Source organism: Watersipora subatra, chromosome 6 (assembly GCF_963576615.1).
Source record: "Watersipora subatra chromosome 6, tzWatSuba1.1, whole genome shotgun sequence".
NCBI classification, from domain to species: Eukaryota; Metazoa; Bryozoa; class Gymnolaemata; order Cheilostomatida; family Watersiporidae; genus Watersipora; species Watersipora subatra.
Window position 1 is genome coordinate 18270159 of NC_088713.1, and position 21984 is coordinate 18292142.

Genomic DNA, 21984 nt, shown 5'->3' on the forward strand with positions numbered 1-21984 from the left:
AGACCATTAGACAACATTGTTTGCTTTCATTTCAGTTGTTTTTAAATATACTTACATGTATTTACTTTTTTGTTATCGTGAAAAACAAAATTGATCTGACTTGTTTTCTTGTAAGTCACGGATAGTAGTGATTCATATTAAAAATTATATGCTGCAAGCCATGATTTTTGCCGATTATTTGAGTCATACAACAATGATATATATGTATTTGATGAGTATAATGCTTCTGTTGAGATTTTTAAAATCTTTTTAAAATGTTAATAATTTTAAGGTTTTATTCTGACAAAATTGAGAGACACAATAATTTTCTATTTGATGAGATTTTCTGTGTATTGCTAGACTTTTTCATTTGCGTTTCGCCACTCCTTGTTAGATAACGAGCATATTTAGATAAATTTAGCAAAGGTTTTAATGTATCTATATATATAAATATATACGTATCATATATATGTTTATATGTTTTGTGAGATGCACTCATCAGACGCGGTTGGACTGCATCTGATGAGTGGATGAGTGTGGATGAGTGTCTGATGAGATAAACCATATATATGTATGTATACACACGTATACACAATTTAATATAATTGTGCTCAATGACTATAGGCATTGGACAGTACTAAACTAGTCAACTGTAATGGTCCTTTGCGCACTCTAGACACTTATTATATGACATTCAGTTAAAAACCGCTTTCTCTGTGGTTTACATCCTTTGAGACCAATTTATTAATAAAAGCCTTCTGACTGTAGAACAGCATGCTTCTTTGTCTGTTGACTCTATCATGTTTTTGCATGGGTCTACATGGTTGCAAATTTCTTCAAGTTGCACTAAAGTTCTCTCCTCTCTAGAAGTGACTTTTCTTTTGCGTCCCAACATTTTTTCTCCTTTAAATAACCTTCCTACTCAGACCGGTTGATTGGATTTTAGATTGTGCTTTTAACCACTTAGGGTACTCTTTAAATCTCCTGCTGTGATTTACCTTGCTGGTAAAGGAGAGTGATAATTGCTTGCTTAGCTGCCCTAACCTAGTAGATATGATGGTGACATGAAATATATTGGGTTTACTAATGTTACTTATTCATGTTTTATAGCAAAACAACAACTTCAAAAATGTTTTACTTCTACTCACTAAACCAGAAAGCTTTGAGGAGTATTTTGCACAAAATACTTAATTTAAACATCTAAACTGCTCAAAGTTATTTCAGACAGAATACGGCTTTATTTAAAGTCAAAATTAGTCAAAGTGTGAGAAATACTTGTTAAGTTTTAATCACTACAATAGTTGCTCAATATTGCTGTTTAAAATTATATGTAGTTTCATAAATAGGGTACTCCTGTTAAGCTTTATTTTGATGTATAATTTGTATTGTAACAGCTCAAGAACAATACATAAATGACGCATTGAACGAATTGAGTACTTCACCATCAACAAAAGAGATAATCTTTTTGGGACCTCATTTCATTTTCACATTGCTGTATATGGTCCTATCTATAATTAATCATGTGAATTTATAAAATTTTCCTAGCTATATGATGATTCATAAAGATGTGAAATCATAGGGTAATCTTTAAATCACAACACTTAGTGTTTGAGGCATGCTCGATGCTTGAAAAGTTAGATTCAGGCCTGTTGTAAAGTCATGAAAATGCCATGTGTAATTAGCTATATGTCAAGTGATCTAGAAAACTCAGCTTGACAAAAGGCACTGTCTGTGGTTTATCATTTTGTCAATTGAGATGCCCTATGGTAACATTACTGCAAATTTAACATCAACTAGGTGTTCAAAGATATGAGTCCACTTTAAAGTTTGATTAAAAACTTTTAATTGTTAAACTACAATTCAATGAAAAAGCTAGCCATGTGACATCTAAAAAATAGTCATTCAACTAATATGATCCGACTGGTAAATTAATGAGAAAAAAAGTGCAACGCTTTAGTTATATTCAAAGATAATAGAAATAAAGAAAACAACACTAAATCTACACTCAACATCATTGAGCTTCAACAATGCCATCATCAATGATGTGGTCTCTCTGTCTGCTGACCGCTTTGATTATGTGACACTTGGTAGCCATTCCAGCAACCGTTGAATACTTTACCGATTTGTTTCCGCTGGCAACCACATGATGAACCTCCTGATATGCTTGTATGCTCTTCTAATTCTCCGAGCGCTACTCAAAGAAGTTTTCATTGCGGTTGATTTTGATGGTATGAATTTCCAAAATCTCTATATTGAAGCGGCTTTAGCAACCTTGCAGAATGATGCCGCATCCTCCAAAGTCTCATGTTGAGTCTTCATCAACCTCCACAAATGCCGATTTTGACTTCTACCAATTCCATCAATTTCCCCTTTACTTTATAAAGTAGCAAATAAGTTCCATTCAGGATGATTTAGGTTATTCGACTGCTTATTGTGGTTGATGTTCGATAAGATGAATCTTTCTTAAACTGCGAAACAGCACCATCAGAGAATACATAAAGCGTTAGAACTCTAAGACTTTTCTGCTTTACTAACTACGTAAGAAGGTGAACATGACGTGCTTGTCATGTTGAAAATTAATCCAAAACAACAGCATAAAACTTGACACTGCCCTTAAATAATGCACCGCAATTGAAGGTCGTAGCTTGTTTGTAGGTAAAGTGAGCAGAGCGAATTTCATCATAGTAGCTGACCTGGTAGTTCTCTAAAAAATATATTTAAATGATGCATTCATTTTCATACAACCTGCCGTGTTTCTAACCAAAACACTTTGATGAGTGAACTTTGTAGAAGCAGTGTTGGAGAGAGGCTACCCATTGCTCTTTAAGTGCCACCATTACTTCTCCTGCTGAGCCATTTTGCATTGTTTTTAAATCTTTTTCCCTCAACTGCTGACCATCTGTACTACTAAAGTTGTGTTTTTTCTGAAAAGCTAGAGGTTTGGTATATTTTTTTTGGTTCCTTGCACCCAACACATGAAGTTCTTTCAATAATCATTCAAATGGAGTTCTCTCTGCTACAGACACACACGTCAACCAGCTCTTTTCCGGTGTTTTTGTGAGTCATTACTTGTTCTTTTTACAGCCTTAACCTAAAATCGGGACTTTTCATGGATGGCACATACACAGACACTGTGCAGCACCTCGTTTAACTACAACATGTGTGTGGGTTTAAGAGCTGCAAACTTACTGCAACTGATTACATCATTAGGGTTTTCAGATCTGTACAGTTCTTATGTTTCACTGATATTGCTATACAACAAGCATTTCAAGACCAGCCCACCATTTACCTTGATGGAATCTTTTTTTTGGTGCATCCTGGTGATTTCATCATTCTCATAGAAGTCATTGATTGTTTTGATGATCTCATCACTCAGCTTTTTCCTTCTTTTTAAGGCCGAGTTACTTTTGCTTGGGTATTCTAGAACATACTAATCAATGAACATGTGCTACACCGCATATGGCCCCACACTGCACCTTACTTTTTCTTAATTCTTTTAATTTTGTTATTTCATGATTTAATGAGAAATAAAACAAACAAATGAGACGTTTAAGTAAGTGGGTTGTTTTCCTGAGACTTATTGGCAGAGCTGATTAGGCTTTCCCTAATGCATTTTCAGCAGACTGTCCAGAGACAACGGGAGAAGGTCCTGCAATAAAAACCAGTCAATGATAATAAAAGACTACACCAATCTGCAAAGAATGGTCAGCTCAAGTCAAAAATACTTTAAAAAGTAGACATGTAGTATTACTAACTTGATTCTTAACTTGCCTTGCTATCTTTTTATGCTGTAACCATCACTACATACCTGGTTTTGGTTTAACTGTTATAGTTGTACATTTCAGGTACCCCTGCTTTTGCTTTCATTTTCTGTTGCTAGTGTTTTGTTGCTTTAGGTCTTCCTCTTTTATATTGACTTTTCCTTTCTAACATAACAGTAACATAAAGCAGCATAATGCACACCATCAGTCACTATATATTTCGATCTTGTAAACTCGAATAAATATTCTTATAACTAAATCTCATAATAATCTTATAAAATTGAATAATTATTCTTACAATTAATTATTGTAATAATCTTATAAGAATCGTTAGAAAAATATCATCGCTATTTCCTTTACTTTCACTGCTTTGTGCATCAGTTGGAATACCAAAGTACTCATTATAATTGTCCAAAATATCAGTCCGGTAAAATCGGCGAAAAAAAGCAATTACTTTTCAGTACTTCTACAACAATTATAGAAACCTTCGGCAGTAGGAAAATACCATAGACTGGTGAAATGTGCATGTTTTTTCATGAAATGCGCACAACTTACTGGTTCTAATTGCTGTCGCACCGCCTTATCGGCGTTTCTTGGCGGGTCCTAATTTTGATTAAAAAAGGTTTGTCAAGTTTTTATTGCGATTTTAGGCCAAATTAACCTGTCTATTTATGTATAATTTGATCAGATGGGTTAGTTTTAGGATTTTGCGTCAACTTCTCAAAAACTTGGTAACATATGTGATTATGCTTATACGTATTTTTTATCATTTTTATGCTTCGACGACTCTACATGAAAATGGTTAAATTTTTTGATGGGATTTCGGTACAAAAGTTTGGTAATTTGGTAATGACGGATAATTTTTTGGGTGTTGTGTGCGAATATGCATTCATATTCGCACACAACTCTCAAAGCTCCCAAACCATCACTTCGCTTGTGTTTCATGGTGAGAAAATAAAATAAATTAAAATTTGTTTATTTTAAAGTTGTAAAAATTTCATAGTAGATATTTTAAATAAAGCTTTCTAAATATTTGAGTTGGCAATTTTTTTTCTGTAGAGGAGTAATTCTTTTTAATCATTAGCATGTTAGCAAGGAAAATTGATCTTTTTGATTAGCTAAAAATTAGCTTGATTGAATCTATTACTTCAGCATATTATAGATAAGATTTGAAACAAATTGAGAAAAAAACGAAATAAGATTATTTAAAAAAATCTAGGAATCTCTGTAAACAAAAACCATTATGCCTAAATGCAAACCCACCTATAGTTACTTAGCTTTACTTAGTAAAGTAAAAAGTTAAGTTTTTAACACATATTCATTCAAAAAATTATTTTCGTTTCACCACGATGTACAAAACTTATAGGGTCTTATTAAATAGATAGTTTTTAATATATAGGGAACATACCTCATCATATGGAACTCATATTAAGGCATGAAGTATTGTTACAAAACCATCTGTAGAAAGAACAGAAGATAACTCTCCTTCAAAAAAAATTATCTCAAATTGTATTGCAAAAACAATTATTGCATGGAACATATTTTTTAGATTATTTAAAAGATAAAATTACAATTAAGAATTAGGACAGGTTTATATATTAAAAGGTTTTGATCTGTTTTTTACGATGGTTTGTACTAGTCAGACACCAGATGGATTGTTATTTATCAGACAACCAACGTTTATCTTATATTTTGCCATACTCTGACTTTATGAGATGCATTTCATTAGTATTAATATTATTTGGTTGGTCGTGCTTGCTCGTGGTTTTGTCTACTCTGGTTTGCTATGTATTGTACTGTAACAGTAAAAGGTAATTTAATCTGTGCACCAATGCTGTTGTGAAAGCAGATGCAAATTTAAGTTCAACTATTAATTTTATGAAAATAAAGACTTTTGATCGGTTTTAAATTGCTATTTAAAAGCGTTTTTATACATTATCACATAATATGTTATTGAAAGTATTTTATCTAACTGGTATATATGAGGTATATTTGATATACGATATACCATCGTACCAATATAGTATTTGGTGTATACTATACAAAACGTAAATAATGTGTTTAAACTGTTTTCAGTGCATAAAGTGTTTTCAGTTTTCAGATTTTAAAAGGTATTATGTCTGTCTCCAAACTTGTAAGCATCCAGAATAAACCAAATCATAATATGTGTGTTACATTTAGAATAGAATGAATGTTCTTTAAAAATAGTTCTGAATGCAAAGGTAATAAGATAATTAACCAATTAGGTTGTGTAACTTAGCTCATAAATCTAGTAGCTTACAAGATTAAGAGCCGTGTCCTAATTCTGAAGCTAGCTTATGATGTTACATTACTTGTCATGATCTGTAGCCCAATCATCAACTTCTAGTCTGCTAGTAATTTTGCAAGCAATGTAAAAGCATGCAGGTTATTGTGCCATATTACGGTAGGGACAACGTAGTGTAGTAAATTATGTCAATGGTCTGCTGTCAGATTCGCAATGTCCTTTTTTTGCAATGCCAATATTTCAAGACAAATTATTATTGTGAAAAAATTAAATTTTACTAACATTTTGTGTTGATGGAGTAGTGAAGTAATTAAAATTATTGATAAAAAAGTGACAAGAATTTGATCACCAGCCAGCTAAAACTTGAAGAAGAGTTCAGAATTTATCATAAACTCTTTTAACAAATATTAGTAAGTATTTACACACAAAAACGGTTCAGCAAATTATAACCCGGGATTATTTTTATAAATAACTTCCCACAAAGCACAATTTATTAGCTACTTACAAGAGAATAGTAAAATAAAATTTAACATGAATTAACAATTTTATATTAAACCTATTTTAGCGTGTTACTAAATTAATAAATTATTTAAATCACAATATATCTCAAAAGTAACTTTGCGAACTTTGATGATACTAATTTGTGGAGTGCATAGAGCAGATGAGGAGCAATCATCCATTTTTTACAAAACATGTCTTGTTAGGATTAAAAATGAGTGAGTCACCCGTACCTCCACCCGTACCTCCTGCATTTATAAATCCAAGTAAAAAGACTTAAGTCATTAACACGTAATTACGTACATAAGCTTTGGTAAAGCTAGATTTCCATTTTCATTAATCTCTTCTTTAATTTGCATCAAGTAGAATGCAATTGGTAAATAATTGCTAAATTGTGTATATTAAATTAGAGTTTCAAAATTGTTACAAGTTGGATGTTATCAAATCAACAACTTTTTTCTGAGATCAAATTGCAGTATTGATAAGTAGTTGGCACAAAGCTTGTCAGTGTGATTTATACAAAATACCAAAAATAAAACAGTTTTAAAGAAGTTGGTTTGATTATAGCTATAGGCAAAGTATTACATAACAGCCTCGCAACAAAGATTCACTGAAAGTATTTAGAAATTTACTATCGAATCTTTGGTTAAAAACATGTGAAAGTAAAATTTTACTTTCATTAGACTTCTATGATGTAAACAGAATCTATTGTCAACAAAAGATAAAAAAATTGTTTTACATAACTGTTTTACATAACTGATTCTAGCAACTTTGCATAATTAATACTGTATGACTATTTATGTGACTGTTCTGCATGTAGAATCCTTGAGCTAACTACTGCATTTCGCTCAGCGAAAAAATCTAGGCTGCCTATTGAATAGCCACATTGTGCATGAAGCACCATAAAAACTTTCTCAAACATTCAAGAGTAACTTCATGTAGCTACACACCTGTAGCAATTGGTGAAAATTTCTAAAGTTCTAGAATCCTCGAGCTTACTATTGTTTTTTATTTAGTTGAAAACCCAAGAAAGTCTAATGAATAGTTACACTATAATGTACATGCAGCATCACAAAAAACTCACAGAAAAATGTCTCACAATAAATTTTATTGACTTTTAATACTTACATTCTATTTGATTAAAATAGAATATTACAATTTTATAATATAAAGTTTATCTGTATAATGTGCTTAAAGTTTAAATTTAAAATTTAGGTAAATCGTGCGTGACTCAATTTTATCCAAATATGCTACCGAATAGAAATTACCCATTTTTTTGAAGTTTTACCCAAATACGCTAGAGTATACAATATTATGAATGGTGCAAAATATCAAGGGAACTTTACTTGCATCGCATTAAATAAAAAACTGCCAGGTTATTTTTCAAGGTCATGTATGTCCAACTACCATATCTATAAGTCAGAAAAATGTATAAAAATGACCAAATATTGCCCGATGAACTACACGTATGATTAGAGCAATAACAAACACTAGCAGTATAATTTGTAGATTGTACATAAAATATAGAAAAGTGGTTCGTTCTGAGCCTTCTATCACATGTTTCAAGGTAGGTACTCAGTTGTTGGCTCTGATTACTCAAGTAGTAGATTCTTTCTTAGCCCTAAAACAAAGATTTATTTCCGAGTAAATGAGAGAACCAATGTTGGTTTTTTGATGGTTTACTTATAAGCTTATAAAACTCATATATTGTTTCGCTTGTAGCAGTTCAAAGTTTAAATTTCAGTGTCTAGTTAAAGGTGATGTATTGCAAAATGTAAATCTTAAATTAACCTTTGAATGAGTGAGCTGTTTTGAGCACTTGTATGTGTACCTGGTTATTTTAAAGTTAAAGCATAATCATACATGCATAATGAGCATAGAAAATATCAACTCAACATGAAGTATCAGCACAGCAACTGAAAATTAAGATGTTTTTAGAATCGTTTACTTATAACACACAAAACGTGTTCACCTTTTTATAGCAATTATGCTATGAATTGCATCTACAAAATATTATTCCAACTTTCCAAGTCTTGCCACTGTTTATGAAGTCAATGAGTAAGCTTTTAAAAAACTTCTAAACCATTACAATTATTTTTTGTTTCGCTAGCTGGTTAGTTACTGCACTGCTTAAGTAATTTTAATTACTTAAGGCAATTGTTTAATATGAACTTATAATATTTACATCTATAAAATACTTTTTTTTATAAATTTCGTATTTTGCTGTATAGAAAACATAAAGAATTTACCTAAAGATTGATAGTGTGTGCCCTCCAAGTAACTGGTTATTTTAGAACTATTGTTTTCCATCTACATGTAACTGCACCATATAACTGTACCACATTCTATTTGACTAGAAACTCAAAAATGCTTTTTAGTATGTATTAAAGATAAAATTAAATAAAACCTCAGTTAATTTTATAAGAAATTTTAGTAATTGTTATCATTCACCATTGTTTTTGACGTTTGAGGTAATCTGATTGCCAGGATGCTTAAAGATTAAAATTGACAAAACTTGACCCCGTTTCAAACTCTTAGAATAAAAACATAAGCTAAAATGGCGTCACTAGTTACATTCTCTGCAATAATTGATACAAGCTAAATTATGCATTCAAGTGGCCGCTTCATTTGCCTTTATTCTGTCTGCCTCTTTGCAATTAAAGATGTAATAGTTGCATTTTAGCAATATCTGATTGTTTCAACAGTTTTCAAGTTTTGATGATTTTAATCTTGAAACATTCTGGCAATCAGATCAACTCAAACATCTAAAACAATAGCACATGACAAAAATATTGCCGCACTTCTTACTAAAGTGTACAAAAATATTATTTTGTAGTCTCATCTTTAAGGAAAACTGTTCTCAATGAACGCATTCATATATTTTTGTCTTGAAATCAGTGTAGAAATTTACTATATATGACACTTTAATTCAATACATTTAGCTTTGATTAGCCAAACTCTACTAACTGCTACTCCAAGCAATGCTGAGCTTGATTAGCAAAATTATAACTTTTTTGTTTATATAAATGTGCCACCGTCTGATTACAAACTCTAACTGTGCATTGTATTTATTACGGGCAATTGCTTTTACTGAACGGCCTCATTGAGAAGTGTTGCAATTCGTGTTAAAATTGAACTAAATCTCAAGCAATGTGAAACTTATTGCTAGTGGCTATTAAATGTGACTATGTCATGTACCAAGTTCACGCAATAAGGTAATGTTGAATATCTAATACTATTAGATAGCAACATTAGTTAATGTTATTGATTTCTTTAGAGTCTGTCTTATATATTTATGAAAATTTGTGTCAGAAAACAATGATAATTACTTAATGGACTGTTTCATTGATTTTTTAGATATAGCTGACCAGCTTTAATTAGGTTAAGCAGTATTAATATTGCATTTTTCAATTTAGGTATAAAATCCAATTACCATAAATGCCGTATAACAATATAAAAGTCGATAAAACGCTATCATATAAATATAGATCTTTTATCAGCACTCTTAGTAGTAGAGTCGACATCCATCATGGAAAGAAGTTGTTATTTGTTCTTAAAGATGATATTTACTGTGACACTGTATTTTACAGCTGATGCAGGAAGTGCGCAGAAATACGCTGTAACAAGAAATGTGGACGAGGTTGTTAAAAAGAACATCATATCAGCATATGATAGCAAAAGTAATTATATTATAAATGTAATAAGTAGCTGCCATACCTTGTGAGAGCTCACACTATCGTTATTTTTCTAGTGAACGCATGTCTTGCTTACAATGGAAGTAACTCAGGCTATTTGACTTACAAATATTTTATAGCTTCTGTTTATTGAAATAAAAAAGTTGCAATGGTGGTGTGTGTTGCTGAAAGCTTTATCATGATTAAATTGAGAGAAAATATCGTAGTGAATCAGAATATGTATGTTTTTTTTGCATTAAAAATATTCAGGAATCACCCTCACTAAATCACATCAGTTAGCCAATAAAGGTTTTGCAAAAATTAATGATTTATAAATTTTAATAAAAGTCACTAACACTACATTTTACTATTATAACTGTAAGAAAACTATATATTTTACAGAAAGCTTTACTCTTTCTCACTGTGTACAACAGTGTACATCTGAGAGTTCATGCCTCTCCGCTTTGAGGGATGAGGCTTCTGGAGAGTGCATGCTTTTTAATTCTGCTTTGGATGTGATCACAAACAGATCTACTTCTAAAATGGTTTATATGGAGAAAAATGCATTGTACATAACTGTTGAGGTAAGTTACATGTACTTATGATGATTATATTACTCATGACTCATTTTCTACAGGGTTGATTTATTTTCTGTCTAGTTTCTGAAAATTGGTTTTATGGGAATTAGAGCTAAATATCAATGTTTTACAAGTTGAAAAATAATTATTACGTAAAGGAGTAATAAGACTTATTTGAAAAAATTAACAAACCCACTTGATGACAAACTATTTGAAGACATTTGAGTAATATTAATAAATAGCATTGTTGGTAATAATATAGGATTTTTACTAAAAAAATATGTGCAATAAAAATATACATTTTTTAATAAAAATTGCATATTTTGATAGCACTTATTGATAGCATAATTTTCCACCAACAACATATGACTTTCTCACGACCAACCAAGCAAAGCGATTGTTTGGGAGATTTATGATAAATGCATATGTGCACACAACTCACGAAAATTATTCATTCACGGCCATCGCAAACCCTTGTACCGAAATCGTATCAACAAATTTAACAACTGCTCAGTTGAGTCGTTTAAGTATAATAACAATACAAAACACATATAAGCCTATTTAAATATGTTACCAAGTCTTTGTAAATTGTCGACAATATTTTAAAACTTACCCATCTGATCGGATTATACACAAACAGACAGATTAATTTGGCCGACAATCGTTATTAAAACTTGTCAAGCCTTATTTTTATCAAATATAGGACCGACAAACAAAACCCCGAGTGACAGAGAATAGAACCATCAAGTCGCGCGCATTTCACGGAAAAAAGAAGCGTGCGCATTTCACCAGCCTATAGGGTTGTTGAATTGCCGAAGGTTTCTGTAAATAGTGTAGAAGTACTAAAGAGTTAATAGTTTCTTTTGTGCTGATTTCAAAGTAACTGGCACTTTGGAAACTTTTGAGTACTTTGGTATTCTAACTGATGTCCAAAGCAGTGAAAGTAAAGAAAATGACAATGATATTTTTTCTAATGAGTCTTATGAGATTATTGCGATATTTAATTAAAAGAATAATTATTCGATTTTATAAGATTTAATTATAACGATAATTATTCGATTTTATAAGATTTTATTATAAGAATAAGCATTCTATTTTACAAGATCAAAGTATATAGTGACCGATGTTGTGCAATGTGTGATTTTTATTATTTTACTAAATAGCTTAGTTAAATAGATTCTCTAAAAATCTATATAAATATCACAACTTTTTGATATTGTTAGCTGTGACGTTTTGAAATGTAAGCAACATTGTGCATTGGTTTCTATTATTACTGTATTACTATATCAATAATATTGGTCATACTAATAATATCAGTGTATTTTACCGCTAATATTGCATTTTTCTTATTGTGGAGAAGAGATATAAACATATAATCTTTTTCTTTCATTATTGCTGTTTGCTGTACATAGTAACACTCAGTACATTGCAGTTATCCTATTGCAATGCAGTGCCATTTGACTGCTAATATTGCATTTCTCAACTCTCAGTACCCTTTCTTTTTTCCGATATCACTTTGTTTGTGGGCTGTATGACAGGGAAATTTCTAGTTACTAAAATATGTTTAATAGTATACTACTAACTAATTAAAAACACAATTTTTTATCACATATTGAATTTAATAACAAATATATTTAATAAACTAGAAATGCCCTTGCCATACAGCCCACGACCAAAGTGATATCGAAAAAAAGAAAGGGTACTGATGGTTGAGAAATGCAATATTAGCAGTCAAATAGTGCTGCAATGCAATAGGATAACTGCAATGGTAGCTGCAATGGTAACTGTGATGTACTGGGTTTTATTAGGTACAACAAACAGCAAAAATGAAAGGAAGAGATTATATGTTAATATATCTCCCCTGAAGTAGGAGAAATGCAATATTAGAAGTAAAATAGCAAGCCGCTTGTTTAATATACTCATTTGAAAGTTAGTTGTGTTGAATGCAGAATGGTTTTGACAGCGATCTGTAACCAAAGTGAAGAAATGGGTCATGATCACAGCAATCATGGTCTTCCGGTGTGTGAGATTTAGAGTTATCTGCACAAGCAGAAGGAGAAAATGCTCAGTTATTTTGCAAAAAAATAATTCCAGCTTAATTACAGCATATTTTATGGTCAATAAACTGAATTCATTATGACCATTAGCGCAAAAACACAGTTATGAAAAAACTGGTGTTAAAGTATGCAAAACGAAAACCAATGCACATATTTGTATAAATTTCAAAACGTCATAGCAACCAATATCAATAAGTTGTGATATTTATCCAGATTTTTGTATTTATATGCAAAAATTTATGCTGAATTTAAAAATGTAAACAGATATTAGTTGATTGTCATAAAAATATTAGTGTATCAGTAAAAAAGTGTAGGCCTATAACTTAATTTTGCAGATATTAAAACCGCTTGGCAGTACCGCGATATTATGCACAGCCGTAACATCATCAACAAAATCGTTAAAAAAACAATAACAGTAACATATTGCCCAACGTCGGTCACTATATACTTCAATCTTGTAAATTCAAATCATTATTCTGATTATTAGGTCTTATAATAATTTTAAAAAATGGAATAATTATTCTTATAATTAAATATTGTAATAATCTTATAAGAATTGTTAATAAAATATCATCGTCATTTCCTTTACTTTCACTGCTTTGGACATCAGTTGGAATACCAAAGTACTTATTAGGATTGTCCAAAATGTTATTTAATATGAAATTGGCAGAAAAGAAAGGATTAATTTTATGTTAATTACAGAAACCTTCGGCAATTAGACAATGCTATAGACTTGCGAAAAGTGCACTTTTACATATGAGATGCACACGACTTAATGGTTCTACTCTCTGCCGCACGGCCTTATCGGCGTTTCGCTGGCCGGTCTTAATTGTGATTAAAAATTGCTTGCAAAGTTTTAATGGTGATTTTAGGCCAAATTAATCTGTTTATTAATGTATCATCCGATCAGATGGGCTAGTTTTAGAAAATTGTCTACAAATTTTAAAGACTTGGCAACATATTTAAATAGGTTTATATGTGAATTGTATTGTGATTATTTTTAAACGTCTCAATAGAAAAATAGTTGAAATTGTTGATGAGATTTGGACACAAGGGTTTGGGACGGCCGTTCATGAATAATTTTCGTAAGTTGTGTACAGATATGCGTTTATCGTAAATCTCCCAAACAATTGCTTCGCTCATGTTTGGTCATTGGAAAACTAGCAAAATTACTAACAAATATAGTTTAAAATAATACACTGTGTTTCATAATTGTCTTGTCAAGTTTTAATAGTTATATCTATCAGATTATGATGTCTTTTTAATTTTATGCAACTTAAAAAATAAGGAAGTATCGAGTAAATAATTAACAGATTTTTAAAATTTACACTTCCATTAAAAAACTAGTTACATGTTTCCATAATTAGGTGAGTAAGTAGTTTAATTAAAAATAAGCCTTTGGTCCTAAAATTATGTAAACACTATTACTGGGGTTTCATGCTTAAAGTAGATTCAGAACTATTTTAGCTTCAAATTATAAAAATGATAAAATCTAAATGAAGTGAATACAATTTCAGTTCGTCAAATTTGTGCGAAGGCACTCGCAGTGAAACTACTTTTCGACGTCACAGAAACACTCACTGCTAATAACTTATAATTGATAATATTTGGCGAAGCTTTTCTAATGAATGTAATAAGTTCAGTGTATTGCATCACACCTCTACACAAGTATTTTCCAACTACTATAGTTTACGATAGGTAGCTCATACGACAGCGATGAGGTAATTAGCTTTTCGCCCATTTTGTTGCCTTATTCATTAAATAACTGAACTTATCAATTGTAAAGATTCCTACTGCATTGGTGTTGAATTCTTTGTAAGTTTCATATTTATAGTATTAAAAAAGAGTTTTTACTCATCAACCATCTTGACTGAGTTATGGCAACAAGTATACAAAGCATAAATTGAAATGTGATCTTCACCCGAAAGAGAGCTTAGTCTACAAGTTCTGCTCAGAGAAGTACATCGCTAGCATTTGACTGATTTATAAAGCACATATCAGAATTATTAAAATAGCAGGATGAGAATATGTTAGCAGGAAACAACTCCTAATCCATTCAAAGCTTAAAACTCCAGTAAATGCAACTAGCAAACAATTTTAGAATAAAAGCATAAAAGCTTTCACGTTTATCAGCCGTTTTTTCTGTAAATTTATTAAATTTTGTCATTATAACTAAAGTCATGCCATGTAAGCGGTATTAAACTAGGAAAAGAGAAGCCTGATTCGGCTCTTCGGTTTTTTTCTATTAAATTGCTTTTAACCAACCAAACATCAGCATTCTACTAATATTAGCATAGAATGAAATTATTTCCATCAGATTAACAAGGTGGAGCAATCTACATGTATATTATTTCTCTTGTAGTCTGATACACTGACTGATTTGAAGGTTTTTACTTGTAGGATTGCTGTATTGCACCTGGAAACTACAGCTGCATTAACTCTACACTTCCGGTGTATCAAGGTATAACATACACTGTGAGCATAAATTGTATCCCTGAATGTCTGATAGCAAATCCTATTTGCTGAGTTTTTTTTTTTTGAATAGAAACAAGTTACATTGCAGAACTATTTTGTAATAAATATAATTAATGTAATGATTGGAGTAAACTTTATCAAAATAATGAAACACATATACAGTGTGCATTAGATTATGTAAAACTATGTACAAAAAATATCACTAAATAACTTTGGTAATGTATAGCATATGTATACAAGTAATCTCTCCACGCTAATGACATGCAGTATGAATGTCTATTTTTCCCCTGTAACATGTTTAAATTATTTGATTATTATATATTATTATTTAAAGTGATCATTTTTAAATTATCAGCATTTTAAGCATATCAGCAGCACTCAAAGTGTAGATTATTTATTTATATCACTGCAGTGTCTGTCTGCAAAGTACATTAAGCATTCATAGCCAACAATGTATCTTTTTTGTATTGCGTGGTATATTGGTGCAAGTAATTTATTTACAAATCAAATAATTAACATCCGATTTTTGTATACATGTATTTTTTATGAAGTACATGTTTATGTACATGTAGTACGGTTATCATTTCAAGAGTTTTTCACTGTCTGCCATCATTCAGTGTCTAGCCAGTCCTGGCGATTAATATCTAGGAATGAAGAAAAAGCTTTCTACTAGATTTGAACTCGCAAAGATTGCAATCACAAGGTTGTAAGCAAGCGCACTTAACCACTAGGGTACACCACTATTGTTGTTCAATCCCTATTACCATATCTGTTATACCCTTTTCACAATTGAATACTTGAACTTATCAACTGACACAGTGCATCCAAAGTTTACAATGCCCTTGTTGTAAGATTCTTTTACCATACTTTTGGACCTACGACAGTTTCTCATTCTGGTCATCTTAAGGTGAATTGGTTATCTGTCATACATTTATATCATCAAAAGTTTTCCTTGAAACTACAGCAAATTTTGCAGCTGGTGTACTGATTACAACAAAATAACTAAATTTTCAATGTGTTATTGATATTGATATGCATTACATAACTGCTGTGGGTCTCTATACCCATCTATACCACATATTTATCTTGCGATGCGAACACTGGAAAAAGTTGAAATTGTATGACAAGGGTTTACACATTTATTAACTAATACTACCTTCTACATTGGTTTTTCATCATTTTTTTAAAAAGTGATTTTTTCACTATCACATTGTTTTAAATAGATTTTTTTAAGTGATCTGTTTTATTTTAAAGATTGCCATTACACTCATAATTTTTGTTTTGGTTCAATATGCAAAAGCTTAATGCTTTTACATTAGCAATTGTACTCTCTAGAGAAAGAGTTATCTCTACATTCTCTCTTTGTTTGGTCAGCCAAGTGTCAGACAAATAAAGTCTGATATCTTATTTATACCTTTGTACCAGTATTGAGAGGTAACAGTATTCCGAATCAAAAGTTTGATTACAACAAGTCTGTACTACAGCAGTATCCTATCTTATACACAGATCCATAAAATCATCGTTTATCTTTTCTTTTTATTTTATTAAACTGCGCAAAAAAGATTATTTCATGCTATGAAGTTTAAAAGTTAGGATGTTAAATGTTGCATAATTATCTTAAATAAAGATAAGTTTTCTGCGCAAAGACTTTCCATTACCCAGGCTAAGCTGCGCGTTGAACTAGTGTATTACAAGTCGTAAAGTTTTTTGTCGTTATTCATCTGTCATAACTATAGCTGGTTGAAATCTTGAAATGAAAAAGAGAGCTTCATACTGGATTGGAACTCATGAATATCATCTAAGCGCACTTGAAATAAGCGCACCTGGCCACAAGTTACCACAGTTCTTACTATTTTCATCTCTCTTAGCATATATTGTATACCCTTTTGCAGTTGCACAAGCTATCTTATTAATTAATATAGTGCACACATAGAATACCATGACTCAGCTATAAAATTGTCAGCCTTATTTTATGAGACATGATGCTTTTTTAGCCTTGTCGTGAAAGGGCAAGAATGCTTTCAGCCACACATTATGAACACAATTTTTTTTCGAACGTTAAAATTCTGTAGTCGGTGTACTGGTTAGGAGAAAAGTGCTGATACCCTATTTGCCAAAGTCTCTCTCACGAGGCTCCCATCTGATGCTTGCCATTCCAGTTCAGTGTAATTTGTAATAAATGATAGTGAAAACAAATTAGAAAACAGATAAGTGATAAACTTTGAGCCCATGACAAAGTTGAAGATTAGATAAAAAAATTAAAGAATAAAACTTGAAGTATTTGTTTAGCTATTTCAATTCAGCATTAGTCATTGTAAATTAAGGTAAAAGCAAATTTGAAAGCAGATGATTTATAAAATTTTAGCCTAGGACAAACTTGAAATTTAGTTTAGTAAAATACGTATTTAAACTTTGCTTCTAGATTTTTTTAGTAGAGCAAACTCATTTAAGTTAAGTTCAACATTTATGTTGTACGTCTGTCTCAAATGTTAGACCTCCCCACGGCACATACTGCACTTAGTAAACTGTGTTGTTACATTTTTTTGCAGATCATTACATTTCTTGCAGACTACTAAGTACACTAAAGTTATTGTGGGCAACTATAGTTTTTAAGGTAAAAGTAATGTTTCGTGACTTATTTTCAAAAGACAGTACATATATAAAAGTTTGATGATTTTCATCAGAGGGGTGTTTGCATTAGGTAATTACTAAGGCTTTTTATACCACTCTATACAATATATTCGCCTTACAATGCCAACACTAAAATGAGTTGAAATCATATAATCGTATACTAATAACTTTTTCATTGTTATCGTAGCAAAACAGACTTTATTTAGCCATCACTTACTAATTGTTTCACGCCCACATTTATACACATTCACAGTTGTTTTATGGTTTCTCCTAATTTATTTCAACAGAACCCTCTGTTCATGATATGAAATTTCAAAGCTACAGCTGTTTAAACAGTTTGAAACCTTTTAAGCTGTTAAATTTGTTTTTCAATTTTATTTAACTGCACAAAACACTTTCCTTATAATATGAAGATTGAAAGTTAGAATGGTATATGTAGAAAAAAATAATTTTCTGTGCAAAAACTTTTCATTATTTGAGCAAGACCGAGCATTTCTTTAGCATAGACAGTATATAGCAGTGGGGTCCTATAATTGCAATGGCCTATACAAGTAGAATAAGTCATCGCAATTCCAAGACTGGAATTTTGAATAGCCTGAGTACCAGTATTTTCAAATGTTTTTATTTCAGTTCTTTACTGAATGAAAAATTTATTTGCAAACAGATTGCCAAGATGCATTTGACAAGGGAGAGAGGAATTCTGGAGCAATATATTTTCTTTGTCCTAATTCCGCATGGAAAGTGATAAAGGCTATCTGCGAGTTTGACAATGTTTCTGGTTGGACTATCATACAGAGGAGAATAGACGGTAGTGTAGACTTTTATCGAGGATGGAAGGAGTATGTTCATGGATTTGGATATCTCAAATCTGAATACTGGATAGGTAATAGCTATTAATTCATTCAAAAACATTTGATGTTTGCTCCATTTCATTTTTTAAACTGCAGTTAAACTTCTGTAGCTTTATGTTTAGTTCTCTGGTAAATTCTTTGTTGTGTTTTAATAGTAATATGTTAGGAATATGTAAAATATAACTTTCGCTTCCAACCAGTTTTTCATTCAGTTTTTCTTTATAATGGTTCGACTAAGTAACATTAAGTTAATAAAATCACAGAATGATTTGTATGCCACTACTGTGTAATTATCAATTTAAAATTGCATAGATTTACCTCTTAGTTTCTGTACTTCTAACATTGTTTGATTTTAAATTTACTTTACTCTACGACAGCAAACAACTCCCGGCAGACTAAAAATATTAATAAGCTTGTTAATTAAACTAGATAGAAAAGGTTAAAAAGTGGGTCTCCTTTTTTCAATTCTAAATTTCCCAAGAATAATTGATTTGTTAAGCTTAATACCAACTCATGTTAACAAATATATTCTGAAAATTAATCCAAATTTATTTAATTAGCAGAAACTTTCTAAAATGGTGTAGGCCTTCTACTCATTATACAGTTACTATTATAAAATTAAACCACCAAATCAAATTTGTAAATTAGATTATAACACTTGTTTATGTTTAATACAAAGGTTTTTTTTATTTGTTTCTGATAGGTTTAGACTCAATTTACCATTTGACACAAAGAAACCAAAAGTTGAGCGTTTATATAGAAGCGCATGATGGTGAATCAAGGACTGCCGATTACTCAGAGTTTTACATTGATGATGCGGAAGGGGATTACAAACTTCATGTGAGTTTCTTTAACAAAACTCTGCGTCCTTTATCTCTTAACACCAGTTTATTGGCTGTTATTGTATAAAATATCATAAACAAATGATATGCTCATAAGCTACTGGAGTTTATTATAAACTAACAATGTTTTGTGTGTTACTACAGTTTATGATGAACAAACAATATGTTTGTTTTGCTATTGTTTGTGATAAACAACTAATACTGTTGGTATAAATAAAAGCATTACGTATTGTATAGATATAAAGATTATTGGTAAACTCATGTCAAATGAAGTGGATTATTCCTTAACTAATTTGGCCATGTTTAATTTGGCTGTAATGAGTAATATCTTGAGTGACCTTAGTTTGCGTTTGACCAGTGTATTTTTACCTATTACTTTCAAATGTGTTTTAAAATTTGATCATTTATTTTGTAAACCCTAGTTTGAATAAAAATTAGTTGTCATTGTTTTATATGGTAAATCATGGTCAAAACTATTTTCCAAAGAAAATTAGTTAACTAACTCAAGATCATTATGAATAAAATTAATAAGTTCAGTGAATGAAGGATGCATCCGTTTTTTCTCTATTTAGGTAGAATAAAATTTAGATCGGTGACGCATTAACAGCATGTTGACAACGCGTTTGGCCATGACAAAAGTTCAATCAATTGATGCAGAAAGTCATGCAGTTATGGTGATGGTAAATCTAAAAAAATACGCACATATTAGTATTCCGAATCTTTTGTGTGCTAATCCTTTAAAAGTTATTTAATTCTGAGAAAGCCAGTATGCCGTTTCCATGTGACCAAATTTTGTTTTATAAGTATAATCAAGACAGGGCTAAAGTGAAATGTTTGCATACATCAAAATATATAAATATATCTTTTCATTACAAGTTAAAGAAATACAACTTTGCTTATTTTGAAGTCTTCCATTGACCTATAAACTTTGTGATCCACTGATTTTCTAACAATTACATTACTTACTGCTTTAATCATATAAATTTCCAAAATAGTCAACTGAGTTACAATACAAAGCAATTTAAAATAGTGTTTAATATGTAACACAGTAATAATTTGCTTGTTGTGCAGTACTAAAATACTCATCAAACTTTAAAAAAAAAGCAATTGTAGTTAGCAATTCAGTATTGAATAATGTCTATGACATTAGAATATTTAGACAGGCTGTTATGTGAAAAACCAACAGCTCAAATTTCTGTTGCCATTATTTAAACAAGTATGTACATGTATTTTACCTGCAGGTAAATGGTTATACCGGAAATGCTGGAGACTCTCTGATTGTACCACATGATGGGGAGAAATTTTCTACATTTGATAATGACAACGATTCTAGAGACATCAACTGCGCGTCTAATTTTTATGGTGAAAGTAATTTTTAAGCCTGACATCTGGTATTTATGCTGGAATTTATGAAATTCTTGATTAACCAGAGCTTGGCGCTAGATTCACATAACTATCACAGGAATAAAGTTCACATATAGCATATATTATTTAAGTAGTCTTTTTAAGTCAGTTAGATTAACAAGCTACAGAGAGCACTATAAAACTATCATGTTCAACCTAGTTATTAATCTATCTAATGCTGAGACATACATCTAATTAATATAGTTATACATATCCAGCTATTAACTTTAGCATAAACACCTTGATGGGTAAATTTGTAGCAAATCTCTTTAAACTCATAATGTTTGAGACCGCAATATAAGGCATAAATTGTGATAAATAAAAGGTTTTTGCCACTGTTGCCTTTTGTATTCTAATTTGTAGATTTTGTTTAAACATTTGCATGGGATATATCTTAAGCAATATTTTATATGCAATATTTTAAGCTAGTCCTGTTTATTTATAAGCGATTAAAACTTTGATTAAATCGTGAAAAAAAGTTCAGAGAATATTACTAACAGATGATATACCAAACTTACTGATTGCAGAAGGTAAGTTTTAAGGTTTATAATTCATCATAATTACACTTAAAACTTTGACTTTCTAACCAAATGCTCTATTTGCAGGTGCTTGGTGGTATGATAGATGCCATTCTTCAAACCTTAATGGGAAATGGGTAGATGGAGGCAATGCAACATATGGTACAGGCATCGTTTGGGCAAGATGGAAAGGTCAAGAATATTCGTTCAAAGCAGTTTCTCTAAAACTCGGGCACTAGCGTACAAAGAAATTGTTGACAGAGTCAATATCGCACATGTGACAACAACGTAATGGGTTTTGTGCTAGCTATGATGATATTCTGTAAAGTAGAACTTTTACTTGGTTGAGTGGTAATTCTGGACTAAAGTTTAGTGTTGTTATCTATTGTCTCTATTTAATGCTATTTTGTGATCGTAACATTAGATAAAAATTTTCCTTCCATACATTTT

General features: G+C 31.0%; 1 protein-coding gene across 1 annotated transcript; it reads left to right on the forward strand.

Moving 5' to 3' along the window:
• Positions 1–6718: 6718 nt before the first annotated feature.
• On the forward strand, positions 6719–21773 carry LOC137398088 (microfibril-associated glycoprotein 4-like). The gene is made up of 8 exons (XM_068084195.1): positions 6719–6770; positions 10095–10184; positions 10581–10762; positions 15214–15274; positions 18584–18802; positions 19474–19586; positions 20830–20980; positions 21622–21773. The coding sequence occupies exons 1-8, from the start codon at positions 6719–6721 to the stop codon at positions 21771–21773; spliced, it is 1020 nt and encodes a 339-aa protein (XP_067940296.1).
• Positions 21774–21984: the final 211 nt, after the last annotated feature.

What these genes read in the sequence shown, in the direction of transcription:
- LOC137398088 (XM_068084195.1), top strand. Translation starts at nt 6,719, where the DNA reads ATGAGTGAGTCACCCGTACCTCCACCCGTACCTCCTGCATTTATAAAT. An exon ending in TACACTTCCGGTGTATCAAG is followed by an intron (nt 15,275 to 18,583) that starts GTATAACATACA and finishes ATTTGCAAACAG; the next exon opens with ATTGCCAAGATGCATTTGAC. An exon ending in CAAATCTGAATACTGGATAG is followed by an intron (nt 18,803 to 19,473) that starts GTAATAGCTATT and finishes TGTTTCTGATAG; the next exon opens with GTTTAGACTCAATTTACCAT.